Genomic DNA, 20,129 nt, shown 5'->3' with positions numbered 1-20,129 from the left:
TTCAAGACCTCAGTTTGAAGTAAAAGAAGAGACTTGCCAAACCCGGGTAACTTTTCTTTGAATCATGCTGTGGTTGCTGAGGTTTAGTTCTTATAATGAGCATGGATACCTAAAATGCAGGTATGGGAGTGCCAGCTTGTAAGTACTGAAGCCCAAGTGGAAATCGAAACAGTTGGATACCTGGCCTCCTTCACAAAATATGCAAAATATAGAGAGTTGGTTACCCTACAAGTGCAACCTATGTGCTGATCAGAGAGCAGCCTAGAATTCACAATATTTGGTGCATGCATGCACTGCTGTTTAGTGCAGTGACATGGCCACAGTAAGAACATAGAAACCATCTCTGTGTTGCTTAGCCTATAGTTTGTCCGGGAAATTCTGGAGAGTAAAAAGGTACTTTCTTGGGTGTTTTTGTGGTGGTTTTTTTTTTTTTGTTCCCTCTGCAGTCCCTTTTAGTTCAAAGGTGTAACTGACACTAGGTCTCATAGAAAGCTTACTGCTTATGTGAATAGTTTTATCCTAGTAGTGCAAGCTGGATGTACTTTGAGTGAGCTGAGGGGAGTACGGTGCTTTTCTGACCTGTTTCTGCATTGCAGTAAGGCATAAGAAGGGGGGTAAGCTCAGAGCTGCTTATCCCTCAACCAAAACAGTATGCCAAAAGAATTCCTTGCTGGAAAAGAGAGTGCCCTTGGGATGTAGGCATCCCCCATGGTGGATGACTGATATCTGCAATATTGTACTTCACTATCTAAGTCAGATTTGGGATGCCTGAGTCGTTCTGTTTTGGACTCCGATCTCAAAACTGCCTAATACAATACTTGGATATAAAGACTTCCCTAAAGGAAACCAACTTAAGTTGGTTAAGGTTGTCATTTTAGTCAGTCACAAGTCTGAAGAGAGTATGTGTTACTGTGAAAAGAGGCTAGGCTGAAGCTGTTAAAATTGGTGATTAATTTCTACTAACTCATAAGAATTCTTCTCTCTGTATCACAAAGATGTTTTTATGGGTTATTGTAAACAAGCAGTTTATTCTAAGACTGAAATCGGCTTATTTTCCTTACTAGTGTGTCTGGATATAGTTCATTTTGAATGTAGTTCTGTTTACAAAGGAAAAATTAATTTCTTCTGCAGAAGGTGAGGTTGAAGATGATGAAGATGAGGATGAAGTTGCAGTTGGAAGTCAAGAAGATGTGAAGTCAAATAAATCTGGTTCAGAAGATGAGGTAAGTTTGGTTTTTTCCCCTTATTTTCTCCTTGCCCTTGTCCAACATCACACTTCTAACTAAGCCCAGTTACCTACAACAAGAGTTTTGCTTCTGTTGAGCCATGAAACAAATCGTGTTTATATTTGACACCTCAAATGCTCTGTATAGATTTGTGAAACATGTCTCTTCCCATGTAACTTTGGCTAGGACGTGATATTTATTGTAAAATACAGGTATAGTATGGAAGTGATTGTACAGGTCTCTAAACAGGAAACTTTTGCACAGGAGTATAGTTTTCAACCAGTTATTAAATGAATTGCAAGTCTTGAAAATTTGGGTGCTGCAGTAGTTGTGCTTTTTATCGTGCAACTTAATTGATGGAACATGTGCTTCTAACAGAATAGCCTTTCAGTGAGACCTAGAAAAACCTTAAGCTTTCAGTTACCTTTTTTGTTTTAATTCCAAAATAAGGTTTTAAGCAAAATTTACTATACTGGTTCTGAATTTAGCACCTGCAGTTTCATTTTTCTTGTGCATATCAATCCAGTCACCAGATAATCTATAAACTGTTTTTCAGAAAATAACACTGTAGAATGGAACTTGCACGTGCTTTTCTTGCTCGTCAACTACTCATTATCCTTTCATTTAGAAACTCTGGTATGTCTGAAATGCTTTAGATCCACCCACAGTATTTCTGTTGGTCATTTTGTGCTTGTTACTCCCTAAATGAGTCCCTTCCCAGATTAGGAGAGTTTAATGTAATGTTCACTTTTCGTATAAAACTCCTCTAGGAAACTGTACCTTGCAGGAGGCTGCATTGAATATAGGGAGGCACTACAGAGAGACTTGGATAGATTGGATCAGTGGGCCAACGTTAACGGGATGAGTTTCAACAAGACCAAGTGCCAGGTCCTGCACTTGGGCCGCAACAACCCCATGCATGGCTACAGGCTTGGGGAGGTGTGGCTGGAGCTGTCTGGAAGAGAAGGATCTGGGGGTTCTAACTGACAAGCAGCTGAACATGAGCCAGCAGTGTGCCCAGGTGGCCAAGAAATCCAACGGCATCCTGGCTTGTATTAGAAATAGTGTGACCAGCAGAAGTAGGGAGGTGATAGTCCCCCTGTGCTCTGCACTGGTGAGGCCACACCTGGAGTATTGTGTCCAGTTTTGGGCACCTCAGTATGAGAGAGATATCGAGGTGCTGGAGCGAGTGCAGAGGAGGGCAACGAAGCTGGTGAAGGACCTGGAGAATAAATTCTATGAGGAGCGACTGAAATTTGAGGAAGGGAAGGCTGAGGGGAGACCTCATCAGTCTCTACAACTACCTGAAAGGACACTGTAGAGAGGTTGGTGCTGGTCTCTTCTCACAGGTGATTAGTGACAGAACAAGGGGGAACAGCTTTAAACTCCAACAGGGGAGGTTCAGACTGGACATTAGGAAAAAATTTTTCACAGAAAGAATGGTCAGTGGAACAGGCTGCTCAGGGAGGTGGGGGAGTCACCATCCCTGGATGTGTTTAAGGGTCGTTTAGATGAGACGTCGGGGGATATGGTGTAGGGGAGAACTTTGTAGAGTAGGGCTGATGGTTGGACTCGATGATCCCAAGCGTCTTTTCCAACCTGAATGATTCTATGATTGTTTCAGCACTGAAATTCTTCATTAATTACCCCTTATTCGGTTCTTCGTCTTGTTCCTGTAAGAAGCTGGGTTTTTTTCCTTGTACATTTACCTAGGAATACAGTATCTGATGAACCCTATTAAGATGCATGTGACTCCCTGAAAGTGATAACAAGATCTGAATGCCTGTATGCCATCACACAGTATCACAGCAAGGTTATGGCTTGCTCTTCTCTGGGTGTTTTCAGGGTGTACAAGTTTCTGTCATGAGTTAGCTAGTGACCTACTTGGGAGATGTCATGTACACCACATCCTCACTCCGGTTGTGCCACATTCTGTGAGCTGTTCCTCTGGGATGAGGTGCTTGCTGTTAGGTGAGGCAGGATAGTGAGGAAGCAGTGCACTGTCTGAGAATGGAGTTCGTTTTGGGAAGGTTTTTTCATGCACTTCCGTAAACTTATAGCTTTTAAACTGAGAAGAACGCATCTGATTTAAGAACAGTTTGTTCTATTTGTGGCTCTCCAACGGCAGTAGTCAGAATGTTTTAAATCCTTCTTACTTAAGAAGTGGAAATTAAAATTGGCGTAAGATGCACTTTAAGGATGTTGCTAAATTCATCAAAAAGTCACCACTTTTAAACCAGTGAGTAGATGGGCAAACCCAAATTTCTGACATCAGTTTAGATGTACTATTTCTTCCTTCTGAATATAGAAAGGAAAAGTCCTCTACCCACTTTATTGTTAGGACTTTTTTTTCCACAATACTAATCTATCATTTACGTGTTATGTTTAGTGATATGATTGGGGTGGTCAGGAGGCGGAATAAAGTAACATGTCAGTTTCAATAATTAAATTAAAATTGGTTTAAAATTTTAATGCAGATTTTTTTTCTTCCCTCAGGTGGAAGAAGCTGATAAAAGCACAAGTTCTGGAGATGGTCAACTGAAATCAGTGCGCAAAAGGAGAGTACGAAAGGACTGAGTTACTTCCAGCTAGTATTTTTAGGTCTAAATAATAACTTTTGGTATGCCACTTCAGTGGACCTGATGGCATGCAAGTTCCTGAGATTTGAAGGAAAAAGGGGGACTCATTGGTACTTAACCTCCTATTTTAATTCTGTAACCTCTTTTAACCTTCTGAAACTTCTTTGATTCCCTTTTTTAAGGAGAAATAATATCTGTGAGGAGTTAGCTGATGTTTCAAATTCAGAATAAAAGTGAAGTTACAAGTTGGCCAACTGATTTTAAGGTGAAGATTCTTAAGATTTGAAGATATCTAGAAATTAGTATTAGTTGGAGATAAACTTCCTCTAAATATTTTTTAAAAATATGAATAAATTATAATATTTTTGCAGCTCTAGCACAAAATTAGCTGGTTACACTTTTCAGCTAAAAGAAGATGATAGTATAGCTGTAGCATCTATAGCAGTTCACGTTGCTATGAGAAAAGGTATTTTCTGTGCAGAGCTAAATGCAATAATTGTTTTTGTATGGTGATTTAGTGCTAGCAACAATTTTTAATGTAAATTATTTATTTTAGTTGACCTTGTTACATGGGTGGTCACCTGTTCACTTTAGACATTGGTTACAGTAATTTATTTTTAAGATATATTTTAAAATAGTATACTTATAGAGCAAGTGGTAGTTTGTGACTTGTTTTACTTTTGAATGCAGGCATCAAATCTGCAGAAGTGACATACAGACGATTTTTTCAAACTTTTATAGTTCTCATGTTCCAAGCCAGAGTTGTATAACATCTGTTTATAGAATACTTGCTATGTGTACATTGCCTCCTAAAAATATTTAATAGTTCTTGCTTAACATGAAATTTATTAATATAGATAAGAATTTTTGATGGATTAAGTTTTTTACAGATGTGAGTAACTGGGCATTCTCATAGTTTAAATAAACGACATATTGTAAAAGAAACTTTGTTTTGTTAAAGTTCAGCTGTATATTAAAACAGACAATAAAACTGCAGTCACCAGAAACCTCTTGCTGCTTGGCAGCTGCCTATACTAGTAGGATGTAAAATGCTAGCAAAAGCAGTCATACATTAAAAACAAGTAGAAATACATTGATTCATAAGGAACCTAACAACAGATTTCCTTGTGCCTGGCATGTTAGTTCACTTAAAGTAATATTTTCACAGGAAACTGAGTCGGCAAAGATTCCATGGAAGTCCCTAGCAAATGAATGCTTAATTAACCCTAATGAAGAAGTCAGTGTCTTCAAGTGCTTGTGCTGAAGTGTTCAAAAGTTAATTATAATGGACCCTATTTTGTGTGAACTACATGGAAAGGCCTCTTGTTGTTTGTTTGGCTTTTGGGTTTTTGGGAGGTTGTTTTTAAAGCTAAATGCAAGTTCCCTCCTCTTTTATTTAGGATCTACATGCAAAAGGTAAGATGTGAAGACTCCAGATTCCTCTTCCTGCCTGTGGCCTCTCAGCAATAGACAGAAGTTGTTACCAGGGCAGTATCCTGCTAGTAACAGCTACTGAGTGCATTTCAGCGCTGCTTTTGAAAGAATCTTGTCTGAGCCTCGTAAAAGGCTTTTGGAATTATTACAACATTCAGGTGTGGTTTGGGGTTGTTTTTTGTTTTGGGGGGTGTTTTTGTTTGGTGTGATACAGTTACTCCCATAGGGGGGATGCTAGTCTTCCCTTAGGGTTTTGAACTTAAGGTTCCCATAAAGTCTCGATTTAATGCCCCATCAACATCTTTGCTTGTACCTCACTTCAGTAGATAAGGAGCCATTTATTATGGGTAGAATGGTCTTGTGAGGCCACGACTCTGGGGTGCTGTTTGCAATAATACTGACTGTGTAAGGTCTGTCTCACTTTAATACTAACTTAAGGTCTTCGATTACCTGGAACCTGGAGATAGAATCAGCTTACTTGAATCTAGTCTTACACTAGTAATTGGGGGAGAAATATCAGTGCTTTGGGGACTTGAGGCACTAGATCTAGAAAGCCAGGCAAAAGAGGAACTCCCTTCCAGTGACACTTGTAACACTGAGATTTCACCCACAGTTCCTGCATGTAGTCCATTTATATCTGAACAGGTATTTCAGGGAAAAATACTTGATTTTGCTATCATGGCTGCTTGAAAGTGCTTAGAAATTAACAAACTAATGATAATCCAGTTCCAGGATGCCTTGCTATTAAAACTGTTAAGTCGTCTTTGGAACTCATCAGTATCGGATGTCCGCAGCCTGCACTCCCACTGGCTGCATCGTAGCTTAGTAAAAGTGGTTTTACTGAGGACTCCAAATCCCAGACTGAGAATTTTCTATATTCAGGGAAGGCTAAGTAGGACTGAGGCCTCTTTATTTAATTACAACTGAAGCTACTCCTCAGTTAGCATCCACCTTCATGAAGGTATGATGAGGTAATAATTCTGGTTTCTGTCTAATGTGGAGCTCATTACCTACACTGTGTAGGAAGAGGTAAAATCTCTCTGTTCTAACTTGGCTTAAAGTTCTTTCACTTGGAGAGGTACAAGTTTTTGCTTTGACAACACTGGATGCAGTCTACCAATCTTTTTCCTTTAGCCAGTAGAAAAGTATACAGAAATGTAAAACTCGCAGGTAAAAATACCAAGTGAGTCTGGAAGTGGAAGCTTGCTGAAAAATAGGTTGGTTAACCCAGGTTTAATCTTAATACTTGCTAATTACATCGAGTCTTTCAGTCACTTCAGCTATGCAGAAATAATGATGATGATGGCAAACCCTACTACTTTTCCACCTTTTGCCTACAAATAGTTACAAGAAGTTTTAGGGTTTAAAAATGTTAAACCAAACTGAGACAAATCAAAAGTTTTTATTAGTGTAAAGTCAGAAATACAACATCTTTAAAATGTTCATAAGTTAAATGAAGGCCACAATAGTGGGATGTAAAATGGTACATCGATGAAATGACTACTATATACATACCAGTGGATAAAATATCACTATCCAATCTTACAATACAAAGCCATGATTTCAAAACTACTTGATCTCGGGCAATTGCTGAAGTCTAACAAGCGCATGCGGTGTTACTTGATCTCCTACAGTGCAGGTGGAGATGTGCAGCTGACATGGCTTTAAAGCTAGGATGGCTGTGATGCTGTGCAGTCTTAAGTGCTTGGCGTGATTGTTCTTTTTTTTAAATGCTCAAACCCTGGACTAACCATGTGATCTACTCTACCTACTAGCAATTCTTGGATTAATTTAGAGTTCCAGCTAGGCAGTAAAGTGAGAGACTAGTCCATAGAAGATTAAAAATAATTCTGGATGTTTACAGGACCCCATGACACAAATGGTATCAGCCATTTGTGCCTTGGTGGGTAAAGCTTTTTACATCTTCAGGTTTCTTGACTCCAACTTGTGAACAGCCCTCAAGACTGAACTTTTAGTGCTTTGTTTGCAATCATTTTCCTTTGCTGACACTCCAGTGAGTGCTGTACAGTCATCTTAAATAGGGAGAAATGGGAAACCTCTCCTTTGGGAGGGGGAACCTCACAACGTCAGCTTACACTTGAGACACAGCAGTGCTTAGCTGCCAAGAAACTTGGGGTTTGAGAAAGATTTATTCTATCACATCCACTCATTCAGTTCCTGCAGCTTTATTTTATGTAATTCATCACAGCAAGGCTGAAAGAGATCCTTGAACTACTGGTTTCCTTTTGTTAAAAGGTAAAGTATAATGGCTTCATGACTGAAGAGACAGACCTCAGTTCTAGGTAACATCCATAATTAAGTCTGCGATGCTGCTGTATGGCAAGATGAAATGGATGCAACTGAGTACTGCTAAAACTTGCATCGTTTGTATTTCAGCTTCTGCTCTCCCTTAATACTGATTAATCTAGACCTGCTGCCTCTGTGGGAAGTGCTCAGGCCCATAATCTGGGCTGAGCTCCTTTACAAAACCTGCTAACAAACAGCCAAGCCAGTAAAAAACAGCACACCTTGGCACTGCTCAGAGCAGCCCAGATTTAAGAGGCAAAAGCCACCTTTGTTCCACTGCAATCTTCCGCCTCAGATGTTTTCATGCAGTGCCTCGAGGTACTTCACAAGCTTAGGCTCTGGGGCAGGAAAGCAGATGCTCTAAGGCCTGAAGCAAAGACAATTTTGGCACTTCAGGAGGAAAGTAAAAGGTGGCAAGGAAAAACTTGCTCTCAGTTCCTCACTGCTGACTGGTTACAATGAGCACGAGGAATGTTGCTGACCTGTTTCTGTAAAGCTTACTACTCAGGTTTTTATTTAATTCTTCATCACACAACTGAAAAACTTCAGGAAGATCATACATCATACTGTGCCTGATCACTCTTTGAGGAAACGGGAAGGTGAAAATGGTATGAAGTGTACATCTTACAAACTACAAACACTGGTACTGCATCAGTTTGGTACTTCCCTGATGTAAATTGCTTATCCCTGTTCCTCTTCCCTTACCCTACCCCTCCCCAAAAAATCTTAAGTGTTTTTCTGTACACAAGCCCTGCAACTAATGTCATACTATTATTACTTCATAGAAATTCTTAACTGGTTTATAGGTTTTTGTTTGAAGTTGTTTTGCAGAGCTATGGACAGTACTGTGCAGTAATCTAAATGTATTTTAAGTGAAAAAGGTGATGCCATTAGACTTTGAATATTTTTACTAAATAAGGTTTCAACACAATGTTATAATTATTATTCTGCTAGTCAAGAACACTACCCTAAGACCTCAAAGAGTGCCAACAGATTTTTGTTTAACCTGACAAACTGAATCCAATTTTTTAACAAGATAAGCTCATTTTTAAAACAAATATGAAAGTTTAGTAAGTCTCTACACTACAGTTGCACATTGCTTAATCTTAACAATACACAAACTTATGTCTTCTGTTCATGACAATGTTCTTAATTCTGTTGATCACCAAAGTTTATAATCTTCAGGTATCCAGTAAAGCCACAAACTAAGGTATTTTAGCTCATGTAGCCTATGCCAATTAAAACAAAAAAAAGACAGCAGCAATACAATGACATCATCTGTGAGTCAACCCTTACTTCCTTTTGCTTTTTGTGTCAGTTGTTTGGAAAACACTAGATGCTGACATCAGATTTTCTATATACTGTCCAAGAACTTGGTTTTCTGATTTCAGTTTCAAGTTTTCTTCCTTAACAGCATCTACTCGTGCTGAGAGATCTGTGAAGGTGATATTATAAGAAAAGTATTAGACACTATTGCATACAGTAAGGAATGTTCTATGTGCCTATATCACACTTCTCTCACTTTTAATGCAGGAACACTACCATAAGGTATTATCTTCTAAAACACTGTGCTACCCACAAGTTTTATCTAAAGCCCATTTTTCCTGTATGATTTTGCAGTATAGTATTTTGACAAACTTGTTACACAAACTTACTGTTAGTCTGTATCTTTATTCTTTTCTTGATTTTTGAACTAAGCTATTGCAAACTAAACTATTTGGAAACAAAAGTTCAGCGATGAGCAGACTCAAAGATGTATGTCAACTAATGAGCCTGGGCAAGTTAACTGTATTGCCTCTTCTGCTTGATGTGTATTATGTTGCATAAGAAAAAAAAATAGTTCTGAGACCTTATGTACCTTCAACAGTATGACATACTTCTCGATACTTTGACTAAAGTAGGGTAGAACAGTAAGGTTCTCTTTTGCTTATTACTGTGTGCTTGTAAAAAAAATCTGATGTGTTAAACTGCTAACCTTCAAGTGTGTGCTGCAGTTCCAAAACTTGATTAATAAGCCGTGTTTTCTCTTCTAATTCCACCTGATTCTCAGCCTCAACAGCTGCAATAAATCACATGAGTTTTAATGCAACCTCTGTAACACCTGGAAATTATATTAAGTAGAAAAAAATAACAATGAAGAACGAGAACATTAAGAACTTATACCATCCATGTCGGCATTCATCATTGTAGAATGGGCTCTTTCCACTTTTGAAGAGAGTATTCCTGAGAGATGCTCTGCTTAAAGAAGAAAAAAAAAAAAAGATGATGACTGAGACAAGCATTAACATAACTGTCGTTATATTTGCATTTTAGATGCATTTGTCTAATTGGTGTTGAAAAGCCGGCACTTAAGCCTAAGGCAGAACATTTTTTAACATTCTTACTTATTTTTCATAGAGCTTTATGTGGGATGTACATAGGATTCTTCAAGCAACTATGCTTCAGTTTACAAAAATAACTGATCTAGATTACTAATGCATAAAATAACCCAATGTTTCAATGATGCAACTGCCGCCTTCTCAGCACCGATCTTTCTGGAATTGGCTATTAAAGAAATACAGAAGCAGAGGGGCCCCTTCATTGTCCACCCCCCTTCGCTGTTATCACGGGCAACCGCGTCGCGGACGCCAGGCCCACGGGGACCTGCGTGTTTCGGGTCCCCTGCACCTCACAGCGCCTCCTCCGCCACCCCACCTCAGCATCCCCGCCCTTTGCTGTGGGACGGAACCGCAACGGTTAACGGCAGCGCCTGGGCGCCGGACCCGCTACCGGGAACCGCCGGCCGGGCCGGAGGGTGAGGAGGGGGGGGGAGGGGGGTTGTCAGCACCGCGAAGGGCTTCGGCGCAGGACCCTCCGGGAGTCGCCGGCAGCCCCGCGGCCTAAAGCACCCTCCCCACAGCCGCCAGGGCCCGGCCGCCTCGCCCCGTCCCGTCCCGCCTCCTCACCTGCCGCCGCCTCCCTGCGGGCTGCGCCCCGCGCCCCGGCCCGGCCGCAGCTCTGCCCTCCTTACTGCGCATGCGCTGCCTGATCGGCGCCTGCCCCTGCGCGCGCGCGGGCGCTGCCGCGCCGGCGTTAGCCAATGGGCGCGGCGGGGCGGGGCCCCAGCACCGCCCTGACGGGGGCGAGAGACCCCGCCCCCCCAGCGGCCGGGCCCCGCCCCGCAGCGCTGCCCCCTCATGGCCCCGGGAGCTTGTGGCGCCTCCGCCCGCCTTTAGGCGTTTCGTTAAACCCTACGCGGTCCTTTCCCCCTAAGTCCCACTGAACTGCAGATGAAGTGATGGAAGTAACTAGTAAGTCCGCAGTTAAATGAATATCAGCGTTTCTGAAGCACATGTCTTACTGAGGGAACTGGGGGGGTTTAGTCTGGAGAAGAGGAGGCTGAGGGGAGACCTCATCGCCCTCTACAACTACCTGAAAGGAGGGTGCAGAGAGCTGGGGATGAGTCTCTTTAACCAAGTAACAAGTGATAGGACAAGAGATAATGGCCTCAAGCTGCGCCAGGGAAGGTTTAGACTGGCTCTTAGGAAGTATTTCTTTCCAGAAGGGGTTGTTGGGCGTTGGAATGGGCTGCCCAGGGCAGTGGTGGAGTCCCCATCCCTGGAGGTGTTTAAGAGTGGAGTCGACACAGTGCTGAGGGATCTGGTGTAGTTGGGAACTGTCAGTGTTAGGTTAATGGTTGGACTGGATGATCTTCAAGGTCTTTTCCAACCTAGATGGTTCTGTGATTCTGTGTTTTTCTGTTAAAGGTGTGTTGTGCTCATCAGTGAGTGCCACTGTTAGCGTGGTGGCCCTCAGCCCCTGGGTGGTCGCTCTGTGTTGTGTTCTGGTGTTCTCCAGCGTGTAACTCCTGCGGGGTTAGGCAGGGTGGCAAAGCCTGAGGAAGGTTCAAGAAAACCAAGCATGTGTGTGTGTGGTGGCAGTTCACCCTCAGGTGCTCTCAAGTGGAGCTCCTGGAGAGGAGACTCCCAGCCAGAGTCCAGCAGGGTTTGCAGGCTCCAGCTCAGCACCCCATAAATCTGGCAGATCAATAAACCTCCTGCACAGCAGCGCCTAGACTGAGAAACCTGTGATTTAACGCCTTGCTTCTGGATCTTACAGCATTAGAGATCATACCAAGCGACTTTGCGGAGTTGCTCTCACCTAGCCAGGCTCAATAGCTCCAAACCAATGCTTCTGCCTGTCCTGCTTCCCCAGTTCCTGGGCAGGAACAACCCTTGCAGAACATGGTGCACAGGGTGCTGTTCCCTTTGAACCTCAGGATGGTCTATGAGCCACACTAAAGGCAACATGCAGCACCTGACCTAATTTTAGTGGCTTCGCTGAAGCGACTGCACCACATAACCTGTAGTATCTTTATAGGTACTATGCAGCTTGAACCGTATGTTGCAGTGAAATATAGCCAAATCGTATCTGTATGTTACAGGAATATATCCAGTTATAAATAAATAATTTAATCTGTGTAGACCCTCAGGGAGATAAGGCATTTCGGAAGTGTGCCCTCTGCTGTATTTTTTTTTAATATGCTGCAGAAAGTATGTATTTCTAATATCTACATCTTCTGGGTGCCTCCACAATATTATTAACATTGTGTTAATAACATTTTTAACCTCACAATCAGATAAATTCAGATTAGACTGGATGCTGTTCAAGTTATGAAAACCTATTTTAATTAGAGCCCTGCAGGCTGTTTGTACTGGAAAACAAGTCTGTTGTTTTCACTTCCCTTAGCTGTTTCACTTAAAAGTATGTCACCTTCTCTACAAAAGGCATTTTTAACTTAGTCATCCTCCGTATCCCTGCAGGCAGTCCTTCCAGGTGGTGGCTGGGCTTTAGGAGCTTGTTAGTAACTCTCCTTGATTGCTGTTTTAAAAATGACAGGTGTTTCTCATCCTGTTACAATCTTGCTTGCTGTACTCTTTAGGTGGCAAGCCTGGTAACCAACAGGTTCTCATAATTCTTTCTAGCAAGACAGTCTCCAGCAGCTGATTGATGGGGAAAAAATATGGCCAGAGTCTGCAGGTGGATACAGGTAGGTGGAAAGCTTGCTTACCTGGTGAAGAACTTGCTGTGTTTTATACTATAAGAGGGGGAGAAAAAAAAAATATTGCAGGCTAATCTTGGGGAAATTTACCTCTCTGCTGCAGAAATTCTACTTTGCTCACCCATTACATTTGCAGGTTATTGTCTAAACTGTCACAAAATGAGCAAAGTTGGAAAATCCTTGATGTTAAATTGTGGGATGGCATGGAAACCAGACATATTGGCTCCTATGCTGTTGTAGCCAAAACAGAGTAGTAATTCCAAGAGTTGCTGGTTTACCTACCATTTCCTTTTTGGTATGTATGCTGTTGAGGGTTCATTCTACTTTGCATGCTTGTGGTTTCTCACTGTGGTACTTCACTCTGGTGTTTGAGCTTGAGCACCAGGCTGAAAGTCTTTTTCAGAGGTTAACCTGTGTGAGAGTTTTTTTGGTTTTCCTTTAGAGAAAATTGTCTTTATCTGAGCCCCTGCTGTTATCATTGCAGAGGGGCTGTCAGCAGAGAACAGATGGTGTCTTTAGTCTACGCGGTGCTGTCTGTGACTAGGTTAGTGTTAAACAGTTGCACAGGTGCTTCCTTAGGTTTGTACCATGGTGTACGTGGATGTATTGGGTCTCCCACAATGCATCTTCCTACTGTAAGTGCCTGCTATGAATCCCTTTACCCTAATATCTGAAATTGTGCAGCTGGCCTGTGCTCCTGGGCCCCAGCATTTAGGAACTGTTTCTGTGTGACCTGGTTATATCCCAACTCCTTATCCTGCCAAGATCCATGCATGGTACTTTTTTCTTTCCGTGTCCTTTGTCCCCGGATTTCCAAGGCAAGTATACCTAAGCGCTGAGCTAGCAGGGAGCAACCCTGCCATGCACAGCCCTGGTCTGCCCAGTCCAGGGACCAAGACTGTTGGATTGATGCTGCTGGGTGCAAATTCCACAGAGAGAACACCTAGCTCATCTTGCTTTCCCTTAAAAATGTTTGCTTTCCTAACCCTCCCTCTATTTTCCAGTGCAAAGAAGCCAATCCCAGGATTCTAAATATCTGATGCATTGCCAGATATAAACAAACAAACAAACAAAACCAACACACCACAGAAAAAAAAAAAGCCCACAGCCCTAAGTATTTTGTATGAGAAATCAACCAGAACAACAGAAGTTCAGCATATCACATGACTTGCCTATTTGTTTTTCAAGTTCCTTACCTCACCTGCCTTGCACTGGGTAATATATCATCAATGAAATTTGTTGTGCGCTTTAAATTTGAAGCTTTAGGGATTTAGAGTATATCCCAAACAATAAGATTCCTTTTATAACGCAGAATGTGTCCCAGGGAAGACATACCTATGCATGTGTGTAGAGTAACAAAAGAGTACCTTGCATTTTAGGGGTGTGCTTGGTGTCCCCTTTGGCTGGAGGTGGCCAATCCAAGCCCTTGTATAACAATTCTTGCTTTTATCAGCCTGTAGTATTTTGTTAACTCTTGTGTTAGGAAGTGTAATTTCTTTGTTCTGTAAATTGTTAGCATGGCAAGTCTTGTCTGGGAACTGTTCCCAGGAGAACCTGAAACAATCCTTCTGAAGACTGGCTTTGGTTTGACAGGGATCTGGCAGCATTTGCTTCTCTGTGGTTTCCCCACTCACCAGGAGAGACAAAATTAGTGGGGTAAATACTAATTACATGTAAGTGTGAGCAATTCAGTCAACTTTGCTATGTGGCTGATTACTCTGAGTCTTTGGAATATGCAGCTCAAGGCTGAGAGACTGGGCACAACCTGTGTTCACAGAGGTTTTTTAGTTTTGTTTACAAACTCACTGCGCTCTACTCTAGAGAATGTATACCTTATCAAGAAAATGACGTAATATTCACAAAGGCTGCAAATTGATTATTTTCTTCTGTGGAGCAGCATAACAACATCGCAATAGCCACTCTGCAGTTTAAAAGAACAAATAAGAGAATTCTCTTCATTACTGGAAATACTTATACACTGTTCCACAGTTTGGTTTATTCAACTGTTCTTACATTACACACTAGATCACTCGCTTCAGGTAAGCGGATTTTCTGAATGCAGAGTTATAAAGAGAGCTCATAGTTTTCAGCAATGTGTCAGAGCTCCCAAAGTCAAAACTGACTTGGATGTCACTACGAACAGGTGCTAATCCCTTTCTTTCTTACTAATTCAATTTATATTTTCTAAGGCATTTAGTTAAAGCAGAGAAGGCATTCATAATATTGTCATCTATATTAAATTTATAGGAACAACACGTTTCACTTGACAAATGCAATTATCTATACTTGTATCCTAAGTTCCAATTAAGCTTTTCTAAAACTAGCTGAAGTTGAAGGCAAAAGTAATTATTCAGTTTCACTGAAAGAACATTTTTTGCTTAAAATAGCAACAATCTGCCTGGGATATAAAGTATCACGAATAGTTTACCTGAATGCATATGTGTGTACAGTTACAAAGCTACAGAAGAGAATTTTATTACTCTGGACTCGGATTCTAAGTCATTGCTGCTAATGACAAACATTTTCAGACGTTTTATTTCTAAAATGCTGGTGTACACCCTGTTTTCTCCATGGTACACAGTGCAAACCAACAAGCCTTTCACTTCCTTTCTGGCAACGTTACAGGCGCTAGAGGCGCCTGCGTAAGCCGACTGATGACAGAGGCTTCACTGTTCACCACTAGAATAGAAATGTATTCTCCTTTTCACTAACAGAAGAAGGTATTGTACATATTTCTGAGATGAGTTTGCTATTTGAACTGTACTGTTTTCTCCTTTAATTATTGCCACAAAGAAAAAGACAAAAAGGAATACAAATGGCTTAATTCTTTTTCCTTGAGATACTAACTCGCAAGACCCTTTACATCAAATCTTCATCACTCTGTTTCTCCGTGGAAATGATAGACAGACTCTGAGAAGTTTTTTTTTCAAGTAATGTTGCTTTACACCAGAATTATTTGCAATTCTTGTTACTCTTTCCAAGTAAGCTCAAAAGTCTTTTGTGGCCTTGTACACATCCTTGTGCAAATTTACAGACCACTGTCAAATGCAGAATTTGAGTAGTTCTTAGTTTGCCCTTTTTCCAACCAAATCAAATTATACAAAATGAGCAGCTATTCTGTCTTACATTGGTCTAACTATTGTCTGTGTCCTTACTCATTGTGCATGTTTTGGTAGTGCCTTAGGTCCTGAATGAGAATGGCACCTCATCAGACGACATAACCCGTGAGCATACGGTTGGGAAAAAAATCCAGTCTCTTTAGAAAATATACAAAAAGAAAGCCTTAGAAAGTCATATTTTCTTCTTTAATCCTGAAGAGGCCTGCCTTCTAATGTAACTGTGTCCTATCTTTCGCAAGATTTTGCATGAGTGCAAATGCTCTTATTTCTACTCTGATTCCACAAAAATTCATTTTTTAACAGACTGAGCAACTGAACTCTTTGCAGCTTTAGGCTGTGGATATCAACATATATGACATAATGTTGTCCTGTTAACAGTTTGATCCTCCTTGTAATCATCAGCTATAGGTTTGCCACCAAATTTTGTGGAAGGACTTCTTAGCAAGGTTACATAAAGCTTTACTGGTAACTTAATGAGATGAAAAACTGTTTTGGCTTTCTGTAAGTTAGGCCTAAACATTTAGAGGTTTGTATCTGCTTTTTGAAAGGAGGGTTTTATGTGAGAAACGTAGTCGTTAATGTTGGCTTTCAGGAAAGCGTATTTGAGAAAAGAGTAAGAGAATTTCTAGGTTCTTTACAATGAAGAAAGAGAGCCTCGATTTACTTACAGAGCATTGATCAGAAGAACAATACAGAAGTTTCTGCAGCTGTTGGGCATCATCTCACTGGTTTGTTTTATTTTTGGTTCCATTTCCTCTGAGTTTTTGTTTGAGTAGTTAATTTTTTGAGGGAACTTTATCAAGTGCTACGAATTTCTAAATGAAAAGGTATTTCTTTCATTAAAGGTGAAAATATTTTCACAAATGCTGTTAATGAATGCTTTCCTTGATTCCATATGCTTTTGATATTGCTATTAAAATACTTAGCGAGAAGTTTCTGTCTTGCTAGCATTTTGTGTTCATCTTGATTTGCATGGAAATTATTTTTTTTTAATACCTGTGTACTTAATAGGGAAACGCTGCCGTTTGAAAGAGCAGTAGCTATTAAATATTCATGCATCACACTCAGTTAATCAGGCTCAGTAACCCCCGTTGCTTTGCCACAATGGCTTTTCACTGTACTAAAGAAACTTTGATGTGAAGACTGTATTCTGATTATGCTTCAGACTGTACATACATAGTGTGTTGTTCTACTTGTCTGTTTAGTATCCTTTCCAGTACATTTTAAGAAATGGGGGAAAGCGTTATGCAATTACAAATGTACTAGAATTCATTAAAACCAGTGCATCTTTGCGATCCTACTTAAAATTTAATTACGGAACACTTGTTTCTAAAACATCAGGTCGTCCTCAGGCAAGGTCCACTTATGATCATCATATTGCAAGCCTGGTTTCCTTATTCCTTGCTTGAACTTGCTGTTGTCCACCCTAAGGAATCTTTTTCTCTCTCACCATGTAAAAGTTTTCTTTTATTTTTTTCTGCTCTTCTGGAATTGATGTTCTTCTGCAGCCTTACAGTTACAGCTATAAGGCCCATTCTGTCTGTTAGTTTCTGTGCTCCGGTTACTGTAATTAGTCTTAACTTCAACTGGGAGAGATGAGGAAGACTGTTTCCTACAAAGTATATGATAGTTTCTTCCTATTATAGGTTAGGAATTTTCTTATAGGTTTCTCTCCTGCCTCCAAGTGTTGCCCTCTGGCAGAAGAAACGGACCAGGGTTACCATGTTCACCATGAATCTTACTGTATTCTCCCTCTATGCCTTCAAGCTAAAAGCTTGCCTGAAAATGTCACTCACTTTCAGTTACTCTGAATTTATCTCTCTACTTTTGAGTGACTGTCCCCACCTCTTCACTACTACTCTGATATTGGTAGCAGATCTTGCATAAAGAAGCCTTGTTTATAGTCTTCTCTGTGTTGTGAACATGACCTTTCTCTGACCTTGGATGTGTTACTGCAGTCAAGAGTCTAGTAAATTTGAGGTGCTCAGTTTCTGAGGTGGAGTAGTCTTGTTTGCACTGTTGCTGAGCAGCTACTTTTAAAGCAGTGACATCTGTCAGGGCTTGCCATTGGTGAGTATCAAGCCCTGAATGCCCAGGTTGACTTGGTATCCAGTGTCAGTGCCTGAATGAGAGAGTTTTTAACTTTATGCCTCTGTTTTCTCACACATATTAACATTTTTCAAGCTGCGAGGGTGCTGAGGTTAGAGTAGTAGAGGAGTCTGGTGGGTGTTTGCCTCCTAAAGAAAGCGACTTGACATCTTCTGAAAGACTGAGAAAGCAATATGGCAAAACCACCCATCTGTACGAGAGAGCAGATTCAAACCCATCCAGTATTATGGAGTCATCCCTAACTCAGCTACTTCTGGATGCTGTACAAAAACTAGACAATCTTGCCACTGTATGCTGCCCTTCATCTGTTCTTGCCACGTTATCAGCTGTGCAGCAAGTCATGAAACAGTTCTACACCTTGCTACAGGGAAAGAGTGAGATTCACTGTCAAGAGAACCCTTCATTACTGCACAACTGGGACCAAGGTCTGCCTGTTTATCTTCTTGTGAATAGCTGAGGTCAACCACATTTTGGTGTCATTAGGCTATATGCTGTATAAACAAAGTGCATTCAGACATGCAGTTCAGCACCATCACACTAATAGGAAATTGCTAGAAAATACTGTTCTAAAAATAAGATCAACTCCATGGGTGTTTTTTTGGTATATGAGGTAAAGACAGCATGTACAAAACATTCTTTATGCTGAAAAAAAAAAAAGGGGGGGGGGGGGGGGAATAGGACTTGCATTATCCATTAATAAGCAATCCAGATTCCTAGGTAGTGTAAATTAGCACAGCTGTATGGCAGCCATGCTGACATGATCAAGTTGATACTCTGGCCACACCTTTCTAAATAATTTATTATCAATTCATATTAACTTACTTCATTTTTCTAGTATGTAGAACTATCCTACTTCCCATTCCAAATAATTTTTATTCCATAAGCTAGAAGGGCTGGTAGGGGAGAGTCAGTTTTTGCTTTTGTAGTTTCTTTTAACACAATTAAATGCTTAATAGTGGGGATCTAAATGGATCAGCTTATTTCCATTACCAATTAATTTGCATCATTTCTTGTGAGCTCTCACTAGAGTATGTCAAAAAGATTATCATTCCATATTCAGGAGGAAAGGCCAGTATTATCTATATTTTCTTTGATAGTAGTAACTACTGAGTAAACATTTCTGTAACTTTTTCTTTCTGAAGGGTGAAAGGCTGTATGTGCTCAGATGACAAATGTATATAACCACATGAAAGCTGTGGTAGCCTCCATACCCCCAAAATTTTAATTCTTAACTAATCACAAGGCTTATTCAACTACACAGATAGAAAAGTTTACCTGAGGGCATTTGCTAAAAATACATTGTACCTGGTAATTAGGATCTACATATTCATGTGCTCGCCCAGTACTATTATTCACCCCGTGGAATTTGTATTTTATCAGTAGATTACTGTAGTTTCTTACCTGAATCATCTGCCAAAGAAATGTTGGTGAAAGTGCCATCCTCCTCATCCAAAGGTAACTCCATTGTGCTTCCTTTTTTCAAAGTTTTTGAGACGTGCATTAAGCATGGCAGTTGTCAGCCATTTTTCAGTGTGCACGTGACTTCTCTGGTTAAATCTTTAATGAGTCCAACACACAGGTGTTATTGCATACTGTTGGCAACTACGCACGTCTTACCCTGTGTGGTATTTCATCTGAACCTTGAGCTCTTTTCCGGAAATTGTAAAGCTAGAAGGTTTCTGAGTTCTAACAGCTTTGTCAGTTATGTGCTGAGCAAACACTGTTATTGCGGGCTCTTTCTGTGAAAGAACTGTGTATTCACCTAGCTGGCTTCTTGTTGTTCTTGATTTTCTCTAGGGCTGTGTATGGGTTCCTGTGGGAGGTCTTTTTGATAGAGAAAAGAGGGAAAGTAACTTAGTGTTAAAAAAATGTCACTTACAGTCCAAACAAGTGCAATGGGTGGATTTGGGAGCAGCAAATTTAAAATGTAATCTTCAACTATGTAGGAATGTGAGTAATTTTACTTACATGAACAGTTGCATCAAAACCAATCAGATAATGTGAACAAGTGAAGTTAAGTAAGTGAGCATGTGACATTCTCTGGCAGTAGATGGGAAGGAGGAAAGAAGAGAAATTGAGCCCAAAGAAAACCCCATTTTAGTCTTGTTTTGCTTCTTAAAAAAACCTGGACATAGTTTGAACATATAAACTAGAAATTCATCTCAAACTTCTGAACTCTTTAGAACTAGCTTTCTTTTGTACTCCTGAAATAGATTTTTTTTTTTTGCAATTAATTTAAAAGTATAAATGGCCCTGGTCTTGATTAAAGACAGTATAGTGAAATAGTGGAACCACTTCATTTTCAGGTGGTTGC

The 20,129-nt window shown here is 40.6% G+C and overlaps 2 protein-coding genes across 8 annotated transcripts in view; one reads left to right on the top strand and one right to left on the bottom strand.

Moving 5' to 3' along the window:
• CLGN (calmegin) overlaps positions 1-5,116 on the top strand; it is a 32,329-nt gene extending 27,213 nt beyond the window's left edge. For all 4 annotated transcript variants that reach the window (XM_074867349.1, XM_074867348.1, XM_074867350.1 and 1 more), the window contains 2 exons: positions 1,132-1,223; positions 3,723-5,116. In XM_074867349.1, the coding sequence (XP_074723450.1) occupies positions 1,132-1,223; positions 3,723-3,803 (173 nt within the window). In that variant the 3' untranslated portion in view covers positions 3,804-5,116. The remainder of the gene's footprint in view (positions 1-1,131; positions 1,224-3,722) is intronic.
• A 1,506-nt stretch (positions 5,117-6,622) lies between these two features.
• Positions 6,623-19,351, bottom strand: SCOC (short coiled-coil protein). 4 transcript variants are annotated; one of them, XM_074867354.1, is made up of 4 exons: positions 19,217-19,351; positions 9,710-9,781; positions 9,522-9,605; positions 6,623-8,981 (listed from the first exon to the last, which is right to left on the bottom strand). In XM_074867354.1, exons 1-4 carry the CDS (start codon positions 19,314-19,316, stop codon positions 8,839-8,841), a joined length of 399 nt encoding a protein of 132 aa, XP_074723455.1. In that variant the 5' UTR covers positions 19,317-19,351; the 3' UTR covers positions 6,623-8,838. The 4 variants fall into 4 exon arrangements, with proteins under 4 accessions (XP_074723455.1, XP_074723453.1, XP_074723456.1 ...); XM_074867352.1 differs by having other exon boundaries at positions 9,710-9,784; positions 19,217-19,295; XM_074867355.1 differs by lacking the exon at positions 19,217-19,351 and adding an exon at positions 10,492-10,575.
• Positions 19,352-20,129: the final 778 nt, after the last annotated feature.

The sequence above is a fragment of the Strix uralensis genome, chromosome 4 (assembly GCF_047716275.1).
Source record: "Strix uralensis isolate ZFMK-TIS-50842 chromosome 4, bStrUra1, whole genome shotgun sequence".
Lineage (NCBI taxonomy): Eukaryota > Metazoa > Chordata > Aves > Strigiformes > Strigidae > Strix > Strix uralensis.
Note: the sequence above shows the minus strand (reverse complement) of the source record. Positions and strands in the feature narration are given on the sequence as shown.